The sequence below is a fragment of the Lithobates pipiens genome, unplaced genomic scaffold, assembly GCF_037356315.1.
Source record: "Lithobates pipiens isolate NorthernLeopardFrog02 unplaced genomic scaffold, aLitPip1_a1.2 Scaffold_19, whole genome shotgun sequence".
Classification (NCBI taxonomy): Eukaryota; Metazoa; Chordata; class Amphibia; order Anura; family Ranidae; genus Lithobates; species Lithobates pipiens.
Window position 1 is genome coordinate 581237436 of NW_027507764.1, and position 14351 is coordinate 581251786.

Consider the following 14351-nt stretch of genomic DNA (forward strand, 5'->3'; position numbering starts at 1 on the left):
TACAATACAGGAGGGATCAGAGGGCCCTGCTCGTTAGAGCTTAGAATCTGAAAGGGAGGGTCAAGTGATACAAAAGTGAATAACTGGGGGGGAGGGAGAGATGGCCCGATGGAGAAAATAAAAGTACAGTTTTAGGTGGAGGCAGGATAGGATTCTCTGAGGAGAAGGGTGTTCAGGGATCACCTACAGTGGATAGTGTTTGAGATAGTCTGGCACATTGGGGTAGGGGATTCCAAAGGATGGAAGAGGCTCTGGAGAAGTCCTGGATGCGAGCATGGGAAGAGGTGACAAGGGAACTAGAGGACAGGAGGTCTTGAGAGGAAGACTAGGTTAATGATTGGGGGGGGGGGGGGCACGGGGGGACCACAGATTTGTGGATTGCTTTGTAAGTTTGTTAGTATTTTTAATTTAATTTGTTGGGTGAGTGGAAGCCAATGGAGGGTTTGGCAGAGAGAGAGAGGGAAGGTGGATGAGTCTGGCAGCAGCATTTATGATGGACTGAAGGCTGATAGCCTATGTAAAGGTAAGTCAATGAGGGATTAGAAGCTTTGTGGTGTCATTGGTTTAGGAAGGGACGTATTTTGGAGATGGTGTGGAGGTTGAGGTGGCAAACTTTGGACAGTAAGGCTCGGTTCACACAGGGGGCGACACGACTTGCCGTGCCGCGGCCTGACAAGTCGCCCCCTTTCTGTACTACGAAACCGTTCCAAGAGGAGCGACTCGAGTCGCTCCGACTTAGAAAAAAGGTTCCTGTACTACTTTTGGGCGACCTCGGGCGACTTGCATTGACTTCTATACAGAAGTCATTTGCAAGTCGCCGCTGAGGTCGCGGCGCGGCAAGTCGTGTCGTCTCGAGTCGCCCCCTGTGTGAACCAAGCCTGATTGAATGTGGGCTGAAAAGGGAGAGTTAGGAGTCCAGGGTTACACCTAGGACCTTGGGACCTTGGCATGTTGTGGGGGACGAGTTGATGGTTGTGCCATTGATTTTGACAGAAGTCAAGGGAGGGGGGCACGTGGGGGGGAAATGTTATGAGCTTGGTTTTTGACAGATTGAGTTTGAGGAAGTGGTATGACATCAAGACTGAGATGTTGGTCAGTAAATTTAGTGAAAAGTGAGGAAAATTGAGTGAGCTGAGGGGTAGAGAGAGTGTTGGGTGTTGTCGGCATAGAAAAGGTATTGGAAGCCATGGGTAGCCATCAACTGACCCAGGGAGGAGGTGTGGATCGAGAATTGGATAGGTCCAAGAACACAACCTTGGGGGAACCCTGACGGCGAAAGGAAGAGGAGAGGAGGAAGTAGAATTGTGACCCTGAAGGTGCGGTGGGATAGGTAGGGTGAGAACCAACGAAGAGCAGTCAACGGAGACCAAAGGAGTAAAATTCCCTTACAAGATTACAGCCCATTTGCTCTTCAGTAAATCAACCCCAGTATCTTATTCAAGAGGACCTGTTATCTATTGCGTTTGGCCAATTTAGTCAAAATTTACATACAGAATTGCATAGTAAAGAAGAGAAAAAATACTGTGCCGTGTCTTGAGGAGTGAGCATACAATGCCACAACCTAAGCCTATAATAGGGACCACAAAAAGTGAAAATCCTTTCCACAAAGAGGGGACTTTAGAGGATTTGTACTACATGTGAGGCAACACAATAGAATAAAATGTTTTTATTTTACAAGCACATTAAAAGTTAGGTAATGGGGTCTTGCATAACTACCCTGATACAGGTATGATTGGTAATGTACACAGCGTATAAAAAATGTCTTCTGTAAATGGGTAAAAAATACCAGCCAGACTGCGACCGCGCACGCTTAGTATGACAGCTTGTCGGTACAGTGCCCCCTTCTCCCCTTTATGTGGTCCAGCGCCTGAAGTATTGCCCACCACCCACGAGTCCCTGTCGGGGGGTTTGCTGATCTGCCCTGTCTGTGACGTGCCCTTGGAATTTTATTGTTTTCTGCAAGCCTGATGTATGTGGGCGATACTGCCACGGTATCCCTCTTGAAGCAGGTGTTGACTGTGAAGCCCGTCACAGGATTTACCAGCATCTGTTACCTATTTTTCATAAGATGTTTTAATACATTGTGTATGACACTGATTGTAACTGTATTGAGGTCGTTGTGCAAGACCCCATTACCTATCTTTTAATGAGCTTGTAAAAAAAAATTATTTTATTCTATTGTGTTGCCTCAAATGCAGTAGGGAGTCTCTAAAGTCCCCCTCATTGTGGAAAGGATTTTCAATTTTTGTGGTTTCTTGCATAGTTAATAAGTTTTATACTTCTCTCAACTTTGTTCCAGTGGAGGCAAAACCATTGTCTGCTGCTAGTAGAGTCGTCTCCATTCCCTGGGGAAAATACTGTTCTTTATTAAACCTTTTATTAATCACAATTTTAGTAGATGTTGAAAATAAGTCATCCAGGTCTTTTTAGTATCATTATAACACGTGTGGGCACCTTCATCCAATGTTATCCAGTTAGTGTGTCTATAATACAAACTTTGTTTGATCAGCTAAGTGCAGGCCCTGACTAGGAGGCCTGTACTGTGTGATGAGGTGACTTATTGCATGGGATGTACCTGACCCATAGTGGGTGTGACTGTCTCATTGTATGTGTGAGTGTCTCTTATACTGATTGTGACGTCTTCCAGTGGAACTAAACCCCGCTGTACCCTGTGCAGACCATATACTCGGAACTGACCCCCACTGCACCCTGAGCAGACTATATACCCAGTACTGACCCCACTGTACCCAGTACTGACCCCACTGTACACTGAGCAGACTATATACCCAGAACTGACCCCACTGCACCCTGAGCAGACTATATACCCAGAACTGACCCCACTGCACCCTGAGCAGACTATATACCCAGAACTGACCCCACTGCACCCTGAGCAGACTATATACCCAGAACTGACCCCACTGCACCCTGAGCAGACTATATACCCAGAACTGACCCCACTGCACCCTGAGCAGACTATATACCCAGAACTGACCCCACTGCACCCTGAGCAGACTATATACCCAGAACTGACCCCACTGCACCCTGAGCAGACTATATACCCAGAACTGCACCACTGTACCCACATCAGACCATATACCCAGAACTGGCCCTACTGTACCCACATCAGACCATATACCCAGAACTGGCCCTACTGTACCCACATCAGACCATATACCCAGAACTGTCCCTACTGTACCCACATCAGACCATATACCTCATAACTGACCCCACTGTACCCACATCAGACCATATACCCAGAACTGACCCCACTATGACCAGATCAGACCATATGCCCAGAACTGACCCCAGAACAGACCATATGCCCAGAACAGGTTCCACTGTACCCAGATTCGACTATGTATCCAGAACTGACCTCACTGTATCTAGAACAAACCATTTACCCGGAACTGACCCCACTTTACCTGGTGCAGACCATATACCCACAACTGACCCCACTGTACCCAGAACTGTCAAAACTAGGTACTCGCTCCCAAAAAAACCCCCAGAAAAGCGCAACTTACCTTTTTAGGGATGAAGTTCTGCTTTAAGCTAAAATTGGAAGGAAAAAAAATAATGTAAACTAAGCCCTTGAAGTATTGGCTAATCCATGTGCATGGTGTCATTGGCCGCTGCTTTCCTTAATAATATTCCACCGTGGCCAATGTAGGTCCATATATGTTGAGTCAAGAGCCCCATTAAGCTGGTAGTAATGACTGAGAACAATGGTCATCCTTTTTTGTGTGTTTTAGTTCCACTGCAAACTGCAGCACTTGGTTACTAACCTGTTTTAAGATGAATTGTTTTGTGTTCTGATTACTTTTATTTACCGGTTGATCCTACCATCTGGCATCCTTCTGTGTTCTATAGCCAGGTCTGTGTATCACCAGGAAGCTTTGCCCTAACATGCCACCATGGTATTGCTGTGCCCCCCTTTATTCTGTTACAGCTTTGTAGTGTCTCCAATCACACAAAGCCTCATACAGCATCTAGATAGGAGGAGTGCACAGATTCACATAGAACTTTGGAAGTAGCAGACAGAAAGTGAAAAGGTTAGGCTCCAGCTATAATAACACTAGTAACCCCTCATCCTGGGATTGTTCCAGTGACAAGTGTCCCAAATAAAATTCAGCATTTTAGATAAAATGATAATCCAGGCTTCTGAATATGGGAACACGTGTTTTTTTTCCATTTAAGCCCATGGCTTTAAAAGTAACATTAACAGGGAAGAGACTGCATTGCGCAGCTTACTTCCTGTGAGTAAAGCTATTGACGGAGACTGTGCACCCTGCCCGTAGCTTACAGTCAGCACACAAGTCCCCCAAGACACATTGGGGTTGATTTACTAATGGAAAATCCACTTTGCACTACAAGTGCACTTGAAAGAGTGCAGTTGCTGTATATCTGAGGGGGTCATGCAAGGAAAATAGCATTTTAGCTTGCACATGATTGGATGATAAAATCAGCAGAGCTTCCCCTCATTTACGTGCATCCAGAGTTGCAGCAACTGCACTTCCAAGTGCACTTGTATTGCAAAGTGGGTTTGCCTTTCGTAAATAATCCCCATTGTGTTCTATCTGTACACATTATGTTTTAGGTTTTCAACATTGGGCAACATTAAAAGAGAACCTGTCCACACTAGTCATTGTCTTATAGGAAGCATCACACGCAGGCTACACTTGCCTTATGCCTTAGTTGGCTGACCGGACATTCTCTGCAGATTTAAACCGTAAATCAAAAATTGCACAGGGCTCTGCAATCTCGGCAGTTTATTCTGGATTGTCTTGCCCCATAACAGGAAGTTTGTACCCCTATACAGATGTGGGTCTGGGAGGAATAAAGTGAATCTGCACTGCATCTGAGCACCAAAAACAATATTTAATTTTAATATCACTATAACTATTTTCATTTTAATATTATATTAGATGCAAACTCCCCCATCTATGCACATTCATTCATCAGTCCCTTACTCTCGAGGAGCTTACATTCTAAGGTCCCTAACTCGCTATCATGCATACACATACTAGGGCCAATTTAGACAGGAGCCAATTACCCTACCAGCATGTCTTTGTCTACATGCTTTATTTTGTTGAGAAATCACTGAGCCCCTGTAACGACATATTTGGCGACCCATCGCACTTTGCTACGGAAGTGATGTTCCGTCGCTGCCATCTTGCTACACTCCACACTCATCCACAGTAAGTATACACTAAGAAGGGGGAAAGCGGACATGTTACACCCAACGCAGTTTTGCATTTTACAAGTATGTATAGCAGTAAAGTGAGTTTATATCATGATATACAGGACTTAGAACTCCGTCTGACCGGTTAGATGTTGAATTTTAAAAGCAGCAAACTTCTGTGAGATTAGTAAACCTGTAAGATGAGCAGGGATGCTGCTGCTTTTAAAATTCAAGATCCAAGTAGTCAGGCGGAGTTCTAAGTACTGTATTTCACTATATAAACTTGCTTGACTGTTATAAATACGTGTAGAATGCTAAACTTTGGTGGGTGTAACAAGATGTCCGCTTTCTTCCTTCTTGGTGTATCCTTACTGTGGACGAGTGTGGGGTGTAGAAAGATGGTGGCGACAGAACGTCCCTTCCGTAGCAAACTGCGATGGGTCGCCGAATGTCGTTACACCCCACCCCCCTCCCAGCGTTTCTGGCCGTGGCCATCTTGAGTAAGGGCAGATGATTTGTGTAGCGTTTACTTGCAATCCATCTCCCCTTAGCTCAAGCATGCATGCAGGAGAGTGCTTCGCTGGGAAAAGCTCCTTCTCCCCTCCCGAAGACTCCTGGGATGAATGACATTTGCCTAGGCCAGTGATGATGATCCTTGGTACCTCAGATGTTTTGGAACTACATTTCCCATGATGCTCATGCATTCTACAGTGTAAATGAGCATCATGGGAAATTTAGTTCCAAAACATCTGGGGTGCCAAGGTTCTCCATCACTGCCCTAGGCAATAAACCAGGAAGTAACTGAACAAATGTAAAAAAAAAAAAAAAAAGTTTATAACCAGCATATGTGATATAGGTTCCTATCTATTAATGCCAACAACATGAGGATTAAAAATGATCCATGTTGATTGGGAGAGTGAAGTTCCACTTGAACGGTGCCAGAACCTGTCCATTGCACCAGCCTGTAGAATTTCTTACTGCTTTGTTAGTAGTGAGCCGGGTATAGGAGCCAAGCCTGCCTGTGATGCCACCTATCAATCAAGGTGTGAGTAAGGTATGCTATATAGGTATGATCTAGGTCAGCTTTGGGATTCTCCGGTGTTGCTTTCTGTCTGCAGCAGATTCCGCTCTTCTGCAGTGTAATCCCCGGTTTACAGCATAAATAACCACTAAAATGCTTCAAAGTCTCTAATGAATTAATTTATAGCAGTAGCATTGTGATGTCACCTTTTTTTTTTTTTTTTATATGAATTGTGAATTCCATTATTTATCTGTTTGTGTCTTTAGCTGTGATAAGTAATTGTCCCTTCATCCCTCAGATGTGCCTGGACTACGTGTCAGGTACAACCCTTGCGCTGCCATGTCCCCAGCCTTTACCTTTGCGCACAGGTTTATTATGGAATTGGGCTTCAGCCAACTTACCTGTGATAACAGAAGCAAGTAATTTATTATTCAAACAAATCTGTGCTGCCTGCACTTAAATGGGACAATATATAGAAGGCAAAGCATTGGTACATTTTAGTCTGTAACTTGTACATGCCAGGGGAGAGCATATGTACTTTACATTATAAAGAACAAGACAAAACTGTGCTCTGTTGCCTGACACAGTATACTTCTTCATGTTACATTCAGCATTGTGTCGGCTGTACCATCTGCTGGAGCATTTATAAGGAGAATTTAAAGCAGTTCCTTTCTATGTAGCAATGGATTCTATAATGAACTTGGAAAGATTGCCAACCGTCACAATGCCGTGTGTGCAAGGAAACCGAAGGAGCACGTGAGCCTGCAGAGGAAACTGGGGTTTTGGTGAACCCCAACATTGTATACTTTCTAAGATTTATACATTCAGTAAACTTGAGTTCATGTATACATGTTTAGGGCAACGTTTGTCAGCTTGAAATGTATATAGGGCCTTAGTATGGCCCCCCCGACACTCCCAGAGGACCACAATATAGGAGCTCGTTTTTGTGTGCAGGTTTAAGCTAGGCTGCCCATTCAAAATGAATGGGCACAGCTAATAAATTTGGGTCCTTCTGTATTTTTTATGCACAATGTAGAGAAAGCGGGAGTAAAAAAGGCCCCATTGGTGGTATCAACAATAACTCCCACCACTGGTGTAAGTGTGAGTGACTGCAGAATTACCCCCAGCATTGGTCTTAGTGGCCATGAAAATTACCCCCAGCATTGGTGTCCAGTGACCCCCATAATTACCCCCAGCATTGGTGTCCAGTGACCGCCATAATTACCCCCAGCATTGGCGTCTGTGGCTGCCATAATTACCCCCAACAGTGTTGTCAGTGGCCACCATAATTACCCCACCGCATTGGTGTCCAGTGACCGCCATAATTACCCCCAGCATTGGCGTCTGTGGCTGCCATAATTACCCCCAGCATTGGCGTCTGTGGCTGCCATAATTACCCCCAGCATTGGCGTCTGTGGCTGCCATAATTACCCCCAACAGTGTTGTCAGTGGCCACCATAATTACCCCACCGCATTGGTGTCGGTGATCGCCATAATAACCCTCGGCATTGATGTTGCAATAATTACCCCAAGCATTGATGTCAATACCTGCCATAATTATCCCCAGCATTGATGATCAGTGACATGGCTGTTAACCCCTCCCCCTGCATTCGTTTTGTGACCGTGCTTATGGGGTAATTTAACCCCATTCAGTGTTTACATGCCTGCTCTCTTGCCGCTCTTTGCTTGATGACATTTGGCAGGGACTATAGTCCCACTGTCAGATGGAGATCAATCTGCGTGACAATACTGGCTTAATTTTGGTGCAGAATGCAGAGAGCATCCCAGCACCCTGCATCCTGCTGCCGTTCTACAAAATGCCCAGCATGCCACAGGCCGCACAGAGGGACCTGGTGAGCCATGTGTTGGCAACCAGGGTTTAGGGATGTAGTGTGACTACTGCCCCCGAGTGCATGACTTTTAAGACCTTTAGTCCCGGTGGCAGGCTATGATGAACAAATGCAGTGTGCTTGTGACAATAGTGTGACGCTCTCTCCTGATATCATTCAGAATTCATTGCAGGTGCAGTTGACCCGCTTCAGCGGCCTTTGCATTCCCATAGACTAGGCAGTTCTGAAATGAACTAAAGCCAATCAATACCGGCCCTAACAGCCATTGTGACCATTGGGTGGAGATTTTACTTGTTTGACCTTCTTTCAGTTGGAGTGCTGGGGCAACAAGGACAGGATAGGTTAGCCCCAGCCAGTAGCCAACAGGCTGCCCAGGGGAAGAGACCCCCAACCCTCAGGTAATGGATCCTGCTGTTATTTATTCAGACTCCCTAACCGGTTTCCTCCTCCTGCAGGTCGAGAGCGGCCAGTCGGGGCCGCTTGCTGTCAAAAGCTGGCGGTGCTTGCAGTTGGCAGGTGGTGAGATTAAGGGGGGGGGATAAGTTTCCTATAGATGGGGGTTGGGGTGGGGGGGATGGGACACCACACGGTTGACGTTGTTGCGTGCATTGCTAATGTTGGTGACCGCTCTTCTCCTGACGGCTGTGTTCTTTCTTTTCTAGATGGCGGCTCAGAGGCAGCGGGCACTCGCCATAATGTGTCGCGTTTATGTTGGATCCATCTACTATGAGCTTGGAGAGGACACCATTCGGCAAGCATTTGCACCGTTTGGACCAATAAAAAGCATAGACATGTCCTGGGACTCTGTCACCATGAAACACAAGGTGGGTACTAGGTTTAAAGCAGGTTTAAACTACAGTTTTCCATTGAAAATAAGTAGCCAACAAAAGTAAAAATAAAGTAGTTTTCGCTGCAATACTTTTAATTCGGAGCCTTACACCACCACATGTCACCATCTTTCGGGTTGAAGGATGGTCAGTGTTCTTCAACCCACTTCATCTGAGCCTAAGCTGTCATGGACCCACCCCCTAGGTGGTGTCATCACTTCTACCTAGGCTCAGAATACTACTACACTGAACAGTGAATACATGTCAGTAAGTGTACAGCATTCAGTACGGGGATAAGGATTGGCCCCCTGCCACCGTTGGAGGAGAATATGAAAAGCTTGTGATGTCACAAGATTGGCTAGAAGGCCCTTGGAAATGTGTCTACAAGCATGGGGGGGGGGGGGGGGGTGTAGGTAGGTAGTCGGGCGGATGGGATTCTTAACACTATAGGTACACTCCAGTCAGATTTAGAATGTGAAATCTCAAAATGCACAGCAAACAGGATTTGTTTTTCATCACTGTGTTGCTTTATTGGGAATAGAAAAGATTAGAGAGTATAGTCATTGGCTTACGCTTGGAGGTCAGACATAGTAAGTGCCAAGACTTGCTTTCTTTCAGGATTGGAGCCTTTAAGGCTCCAATCCTGGCCATTTCCCATGTAGGACCTCCAAAGGCATAATCCTTTTTTTGCGCATTCATACACCCAAGGGTTTCAAGCAGGCAACACACTAATGCCGCGTACACACGACCGGACTTTCCGGCAGACTAGGCCTGACGGAGTTCTGACGGACTTTCCGAACTAACGGACTTGGCCACGCACCATCACACCAAAGTCCGATGGATTTGAAAGTGATGACGTATGACCGGACTAGAATAAGGAAGGTCATAGCTACCCTGTTTCCCCTAAAATAAGACCTAGTGTGATTGTCGGTGATAGCTGCAATAAAAGCCCTACCCCCCAAATAAGCCCTAGTTAAAGTCCTTGTAGGCCTTCTTTTCAGGGTAGGGCTTATTTTTGAGGAAACAGAGTAGGGCTTATTTGGGTGGTAGGGCTTATATTGCAGCTAACACCGACAATCACGCTAGGTCTTATTTTAGGGGAAACAGGGTAGTAGCCAATAGCTGCCCTAGCGTCGGTTTTCGTCGGTTGGACTAGTATGCAGACGAACGTTTTTTTTCGACTGGACTCAAGTCCGTCCGGAAAGATTTGAAACGTGTTCTAAATGTAAAGTCCGTCTGATTTTTAGACAGCAAAGGGGCGCGTGAAGCCCACATACACGATCGAGTTGTCCGGCGGATTTGTTCCGTCGGACCTTTGCTGTCAAAGTCCGGTCGTGTGTACACGGCATTAGAAGAACAAAAGATGTTAATTATCTGTTATTTTGGAAAACCTTATCGGCTTGAGGGCAGCGAAGATGCAGAGACCAGTTGTCTGTACACATTACACAACAAAACATACCAGAAGAAAACGACTTAACAGATTCCTGCAAAATCATTCTAGACCAGCGAGCCTGTTCTATAAAGCAGTGATTCTCAGCCTCAGTCCTCAAGTACCCCCAACAGGCCATGCTTTTGGGAATTTCTCTTAGATAAAATAGTTGCCCAAAATACCAAGCCATTGACTCTGATTTAAAGCACCTGTGCATGATAAAGGAAAATCTGCAAACATGGCCTGCTGGGGGTACTTGAGGACTAAGGTTGAGAACCACTGCTATAAAGAACCTAATGTTTGCTTTTAAGCACCTGCTTTATAGCTGAGCTGCAGGTATGGATTATTGGTCTGCTGTGGAAGTGGAGAATTATTGTAATAGTCGCCGGTACTACAGTGATAGCCACTGTCTTCTGTGTCCTGTGCTAAATGACCAGAGGGGGTAGTGTGCTCGGCACAGGTGCCATTCACATTTTTTCCCAACGCATTCTCTGATTTGGTGAGGTGGAGATTGTGACATCAATTTCACCACCTCTTCCAATCACAGAACATGTTGGATATATTTGAAAAAAAAAATGCAAGGCATTCTGTGAAGGGTGCATGCCAGCGGGGACCACTGTATTAACGGCAACTGCTACCGTAATTCTCCATTTCCAGGCAGGATCTCACAGATATGGCTTATCCATGCTTATAGTTTGAGGCTCAGTTCACACTGGATGCCGATGCGGCTCACAGCAGGGGGTCTGGTGCCTCCTGGTTCACCATTTCAGGTCCGATTTCAACCCGAATTTTGGGCTGAATTCAGACCTGAAACGGACCAAAAGACGCACAGGACCCCTGTGCGAATTTGCATTGGAGATGGGTGAAATGGGTCCGTAGAGAGCCAGTCACATTCTCCTGCTATTGCAAACTGGATGTGGGATCGCAATAGTGTGAACCCGGCCTTAATCATTCGTAAAGCTTTGACTTATTTTTATTTATTTTTTATCATCAATACTAATCCTTGAGTGTTGAAAGATTTGATCCTGGCAATCTGTGGTCCAAGTACTGATTGTCTTTTTTTTTTTTTTTTTTTTTCTCTGCAGGGGTTTGCATTTGTGGAGTATGAAGTCCCTGAAGCTGCTCAGCTCGCCCTGGAACAGATGAACTCCGTCATGCTGGGTGGAAGGAATATCAAGGTGAGCGCAAATAAGTGTAAATCTGTCCCTGAAGCTTCTCAGCACGCCCCGGAACAGATGAACTCCGTCATGGGTGGAAGGATTATCAAGGTGAGCGCAAATAAGTGTAAATATGAATAAGGCCGCAGCCAAGAAGCGTTGTTAACCACTTGAAGACCAGGCCTTTTCTTTGTTTTACATGTTAAAATTTTCTTTTCTTTTTTTTTTTTTTTGCTAGAAAATTACCTAGGACCCCCAAACATTATATATTTTTTAAACGGGCCCTAAAGAATAAAATAGTGGGTTTTTCAATTATTATTATTTTTTTTTTTTGCACGGTATTTACGAAGCGATTTTTCAAACTCAAAAAAAATACTTTCATTTTTATGCACCAAAACACAATATAATAGGTAAAATATAAAATGATTTTGCATCACATAAGTAGATGCCAAACATCACGCTTTATAATTGCACACAGTCCATGGAACGGCAACACTACGTACATTATATTATGGGTAGGCGACACTTTAAAAGCGTTTACTGGTTACCACTTTAGATTTACGCAGGAGGTCTAGTGCTAGAAATTTTGCACTAAAACTGATTTGCAGCAATACCTCACTTGTGGTGCGATCGCCGCCTACGCACCGACGCGTGCATTTGCGAGCATTGTTGGAACAGGGAGCTTTAAAAAAAATAAAAATAAAACTTTAGTATATTTTTATTTGTTTTTATTTTTACTGTTTCTTTTTTTATTACTACTATCACAATGAATGTAAACATCCCTTATGATCACAATAAACCATGAGACATCTCTTAGACCCCAGAGCTCTCATCTGCTCTTAAAAGAATCTGATTAAACCAAGATTGATTTGAATAGATGCTTTCCCAATCCGAAAATGGGTTGTTTACAGTATGCCCAAACCGTAAGTGTTAGTCACTTGCGGTTTTGGCATAATGTGAACAGCCCATACTCGTCGCTTCCATTCTCTTAGAATTACACCATAGAGATGATTGGGGATGTTCTGGTCTACGATCAGCCGGCGGAAGCCCTGACTTCACTCCTGGGCTCCCTGGTGGGACAGAAAACCCCGGAGAAGCTAATTGGCTAGTAGGGTAGCTTTTACATTTTAGAACATCGCCAGCTCTAAAAAACAAAAAACGGGGTTATAGCTGCAGCACAGGTTGGCACAGAGTAATTGCAGCTTTAAAAGTTGTCTGCTGCACCCACCTGCTTTCTCTTCCATTCATTGAAGGACACAGGAGGATCTTCAGATGGTGACCAATAGGTTATTATGCCACCAACAGAAGTAATTGATCACGATCTAAAGATGCAGCTGTGTCCTTTGAGCGTAGAGAAAGATTTTACTTTGACAGCAAAAATCCCATTTTCTCTTTCGTTCATTGAAGGGCACAGCCTAATCTTTACAGGGTGACCTAAGATCTTCTACAGGTGGCATAAAAACCCATTGGTTACAATCTAAACATCCTGTTGTGTCCTTCAATGGACACAAGGAAATGGATTTCATGGTGAGTACACATTCAGAATCTCAGGAAAGAATCTAATGTGATTTAGGCCCCTTTCATACTGATGATCCGTTCAGGTCCGCCTGTCAGTTTTTCAGGCGGACCTGAATGGACGCTCCATAGACCTCTATGGAGCGTCGGATGTCAGCGGTGACATGTCAGCTGACATCCGACCCGCCCGGATCCGAAAAAGTGTGACGGAGGAAAAAGCTATTTTTCCATCCGTCATTGGATCGGGTGACGACGGACACTGCGGTCCGTCGTCATCCGATCTCCCATAGGGGAGAGCGGTGCTGTGACAGGTCCGTCCCTGCACAGTGTGCAGCGACAGACCTGTCATCTTCCTGCTCAGCGGGGATCGACTGAGTGATACCCGATGAGCAAACGGATATCCACGGGGCGGATCAGCACTGATCCGCCCCCGTGTGAAAGGACCCTAAAAGTTTATTTTAAAACTGTAAAAGCAAACTTTAATTGCCACAATACCGCCATACATTTAAAAAAATAAAATAAATTTATATGGCCTTGTATTGAGACTATATCCATGATCGTGGTACAGTTTGTTTTTACAGTAGGCAATTGCTATCAGGTAAAATTGATCCAAGCACTGTGGCGGAAGTGTGTGACATCAAAAACTCGAAAGCGATGAGGGTTTTGGCACTTCCGTTTTCGGTTTGTTTATTTACAATTTATTATCAGCTTGTAGAGCATCTGATCAAACTGATCACAGTTTGATCAGATGCTTTAGAGGCCAGAAGAGATCTGGGGTTCAAAAGATCCCATCGAGAGCACCTGTCACGGCCCATGCTCAGGGCCGTCTTAATAGCATCGTGGGCCCCTGGGCAAAGTAATGCACTTGGCCCCTACCAGTATGCACCTACACTCATAGTTGATGGAATTAAGCATTTATTTATTTGTTTTGTTCAATAAAATTGATTTTAAACAATACAAAAAGCATTCCATAAATCAAAGACTAATCAAATTACAAAGGGCACAGTACAGGGGGGTCAGGAGGGCAGAATACTGGGTTTAGGAAGGCACAGTACAGCTTCCAGGATGCTGCTCAGGACACAGACTGGTAAAAAGCATGACTGGCCCCGCAAATCCTGGGACAGTTGGCAAGTATGAGATACTGTAAGACTATCATGGGGCCCCCCTGCACCTGGGGCGTGCCCAGGGGAGCCCATGCATTAAGACAGCCCTGCTCATGCTATCACAAGGCATGTTCATCCCTCGTGATAGCAATAAAGTTTATAGATGAGATAAAAAATACAGTGTAAAGAGAGTTTTAAACAAAATACATTTAAAAAAATTTTTTTTTTTTTTAAAGCACCCCTGTTCTCATGCACAAACACATATGTAAA

General features: G+C 44.9%; 1 protein-coding gene across 8 annotated transcripts in view; it reads left to right on the forward strand.

Annotated features, from left to right (window-relative positions):
- PUF60 (poly(U) binding splicing factor 60) overlaps positions 1-14351 on the forward strand; it is a 64003-nt gene that overhangs the window by 31989 nt on the left and 17663 nt on the right. For 2 of the 8 annotated variants that reach the window (XM_077493457.1, XM_077493458.1), the window contains exons 5-7: positions 6499-6615; positions 8713-8874; positions 11392-11574. In XM_077493457.1, coding sequence (XP_077349583.1) covers positions 6499-6615; positions 8713-8874; positions 11392-11574 — 462 coding nt within the window. The remainder of the gene's footprint in view (positions 1-6498; positions 6616-8712; positions 8875-11391; positions 11575-14351) is intronic. The other 6 variants (XM_077493459.1, XM_077493461.1, XM_077493460.1 and 3 more) reach the window with 3 other exon arrangements.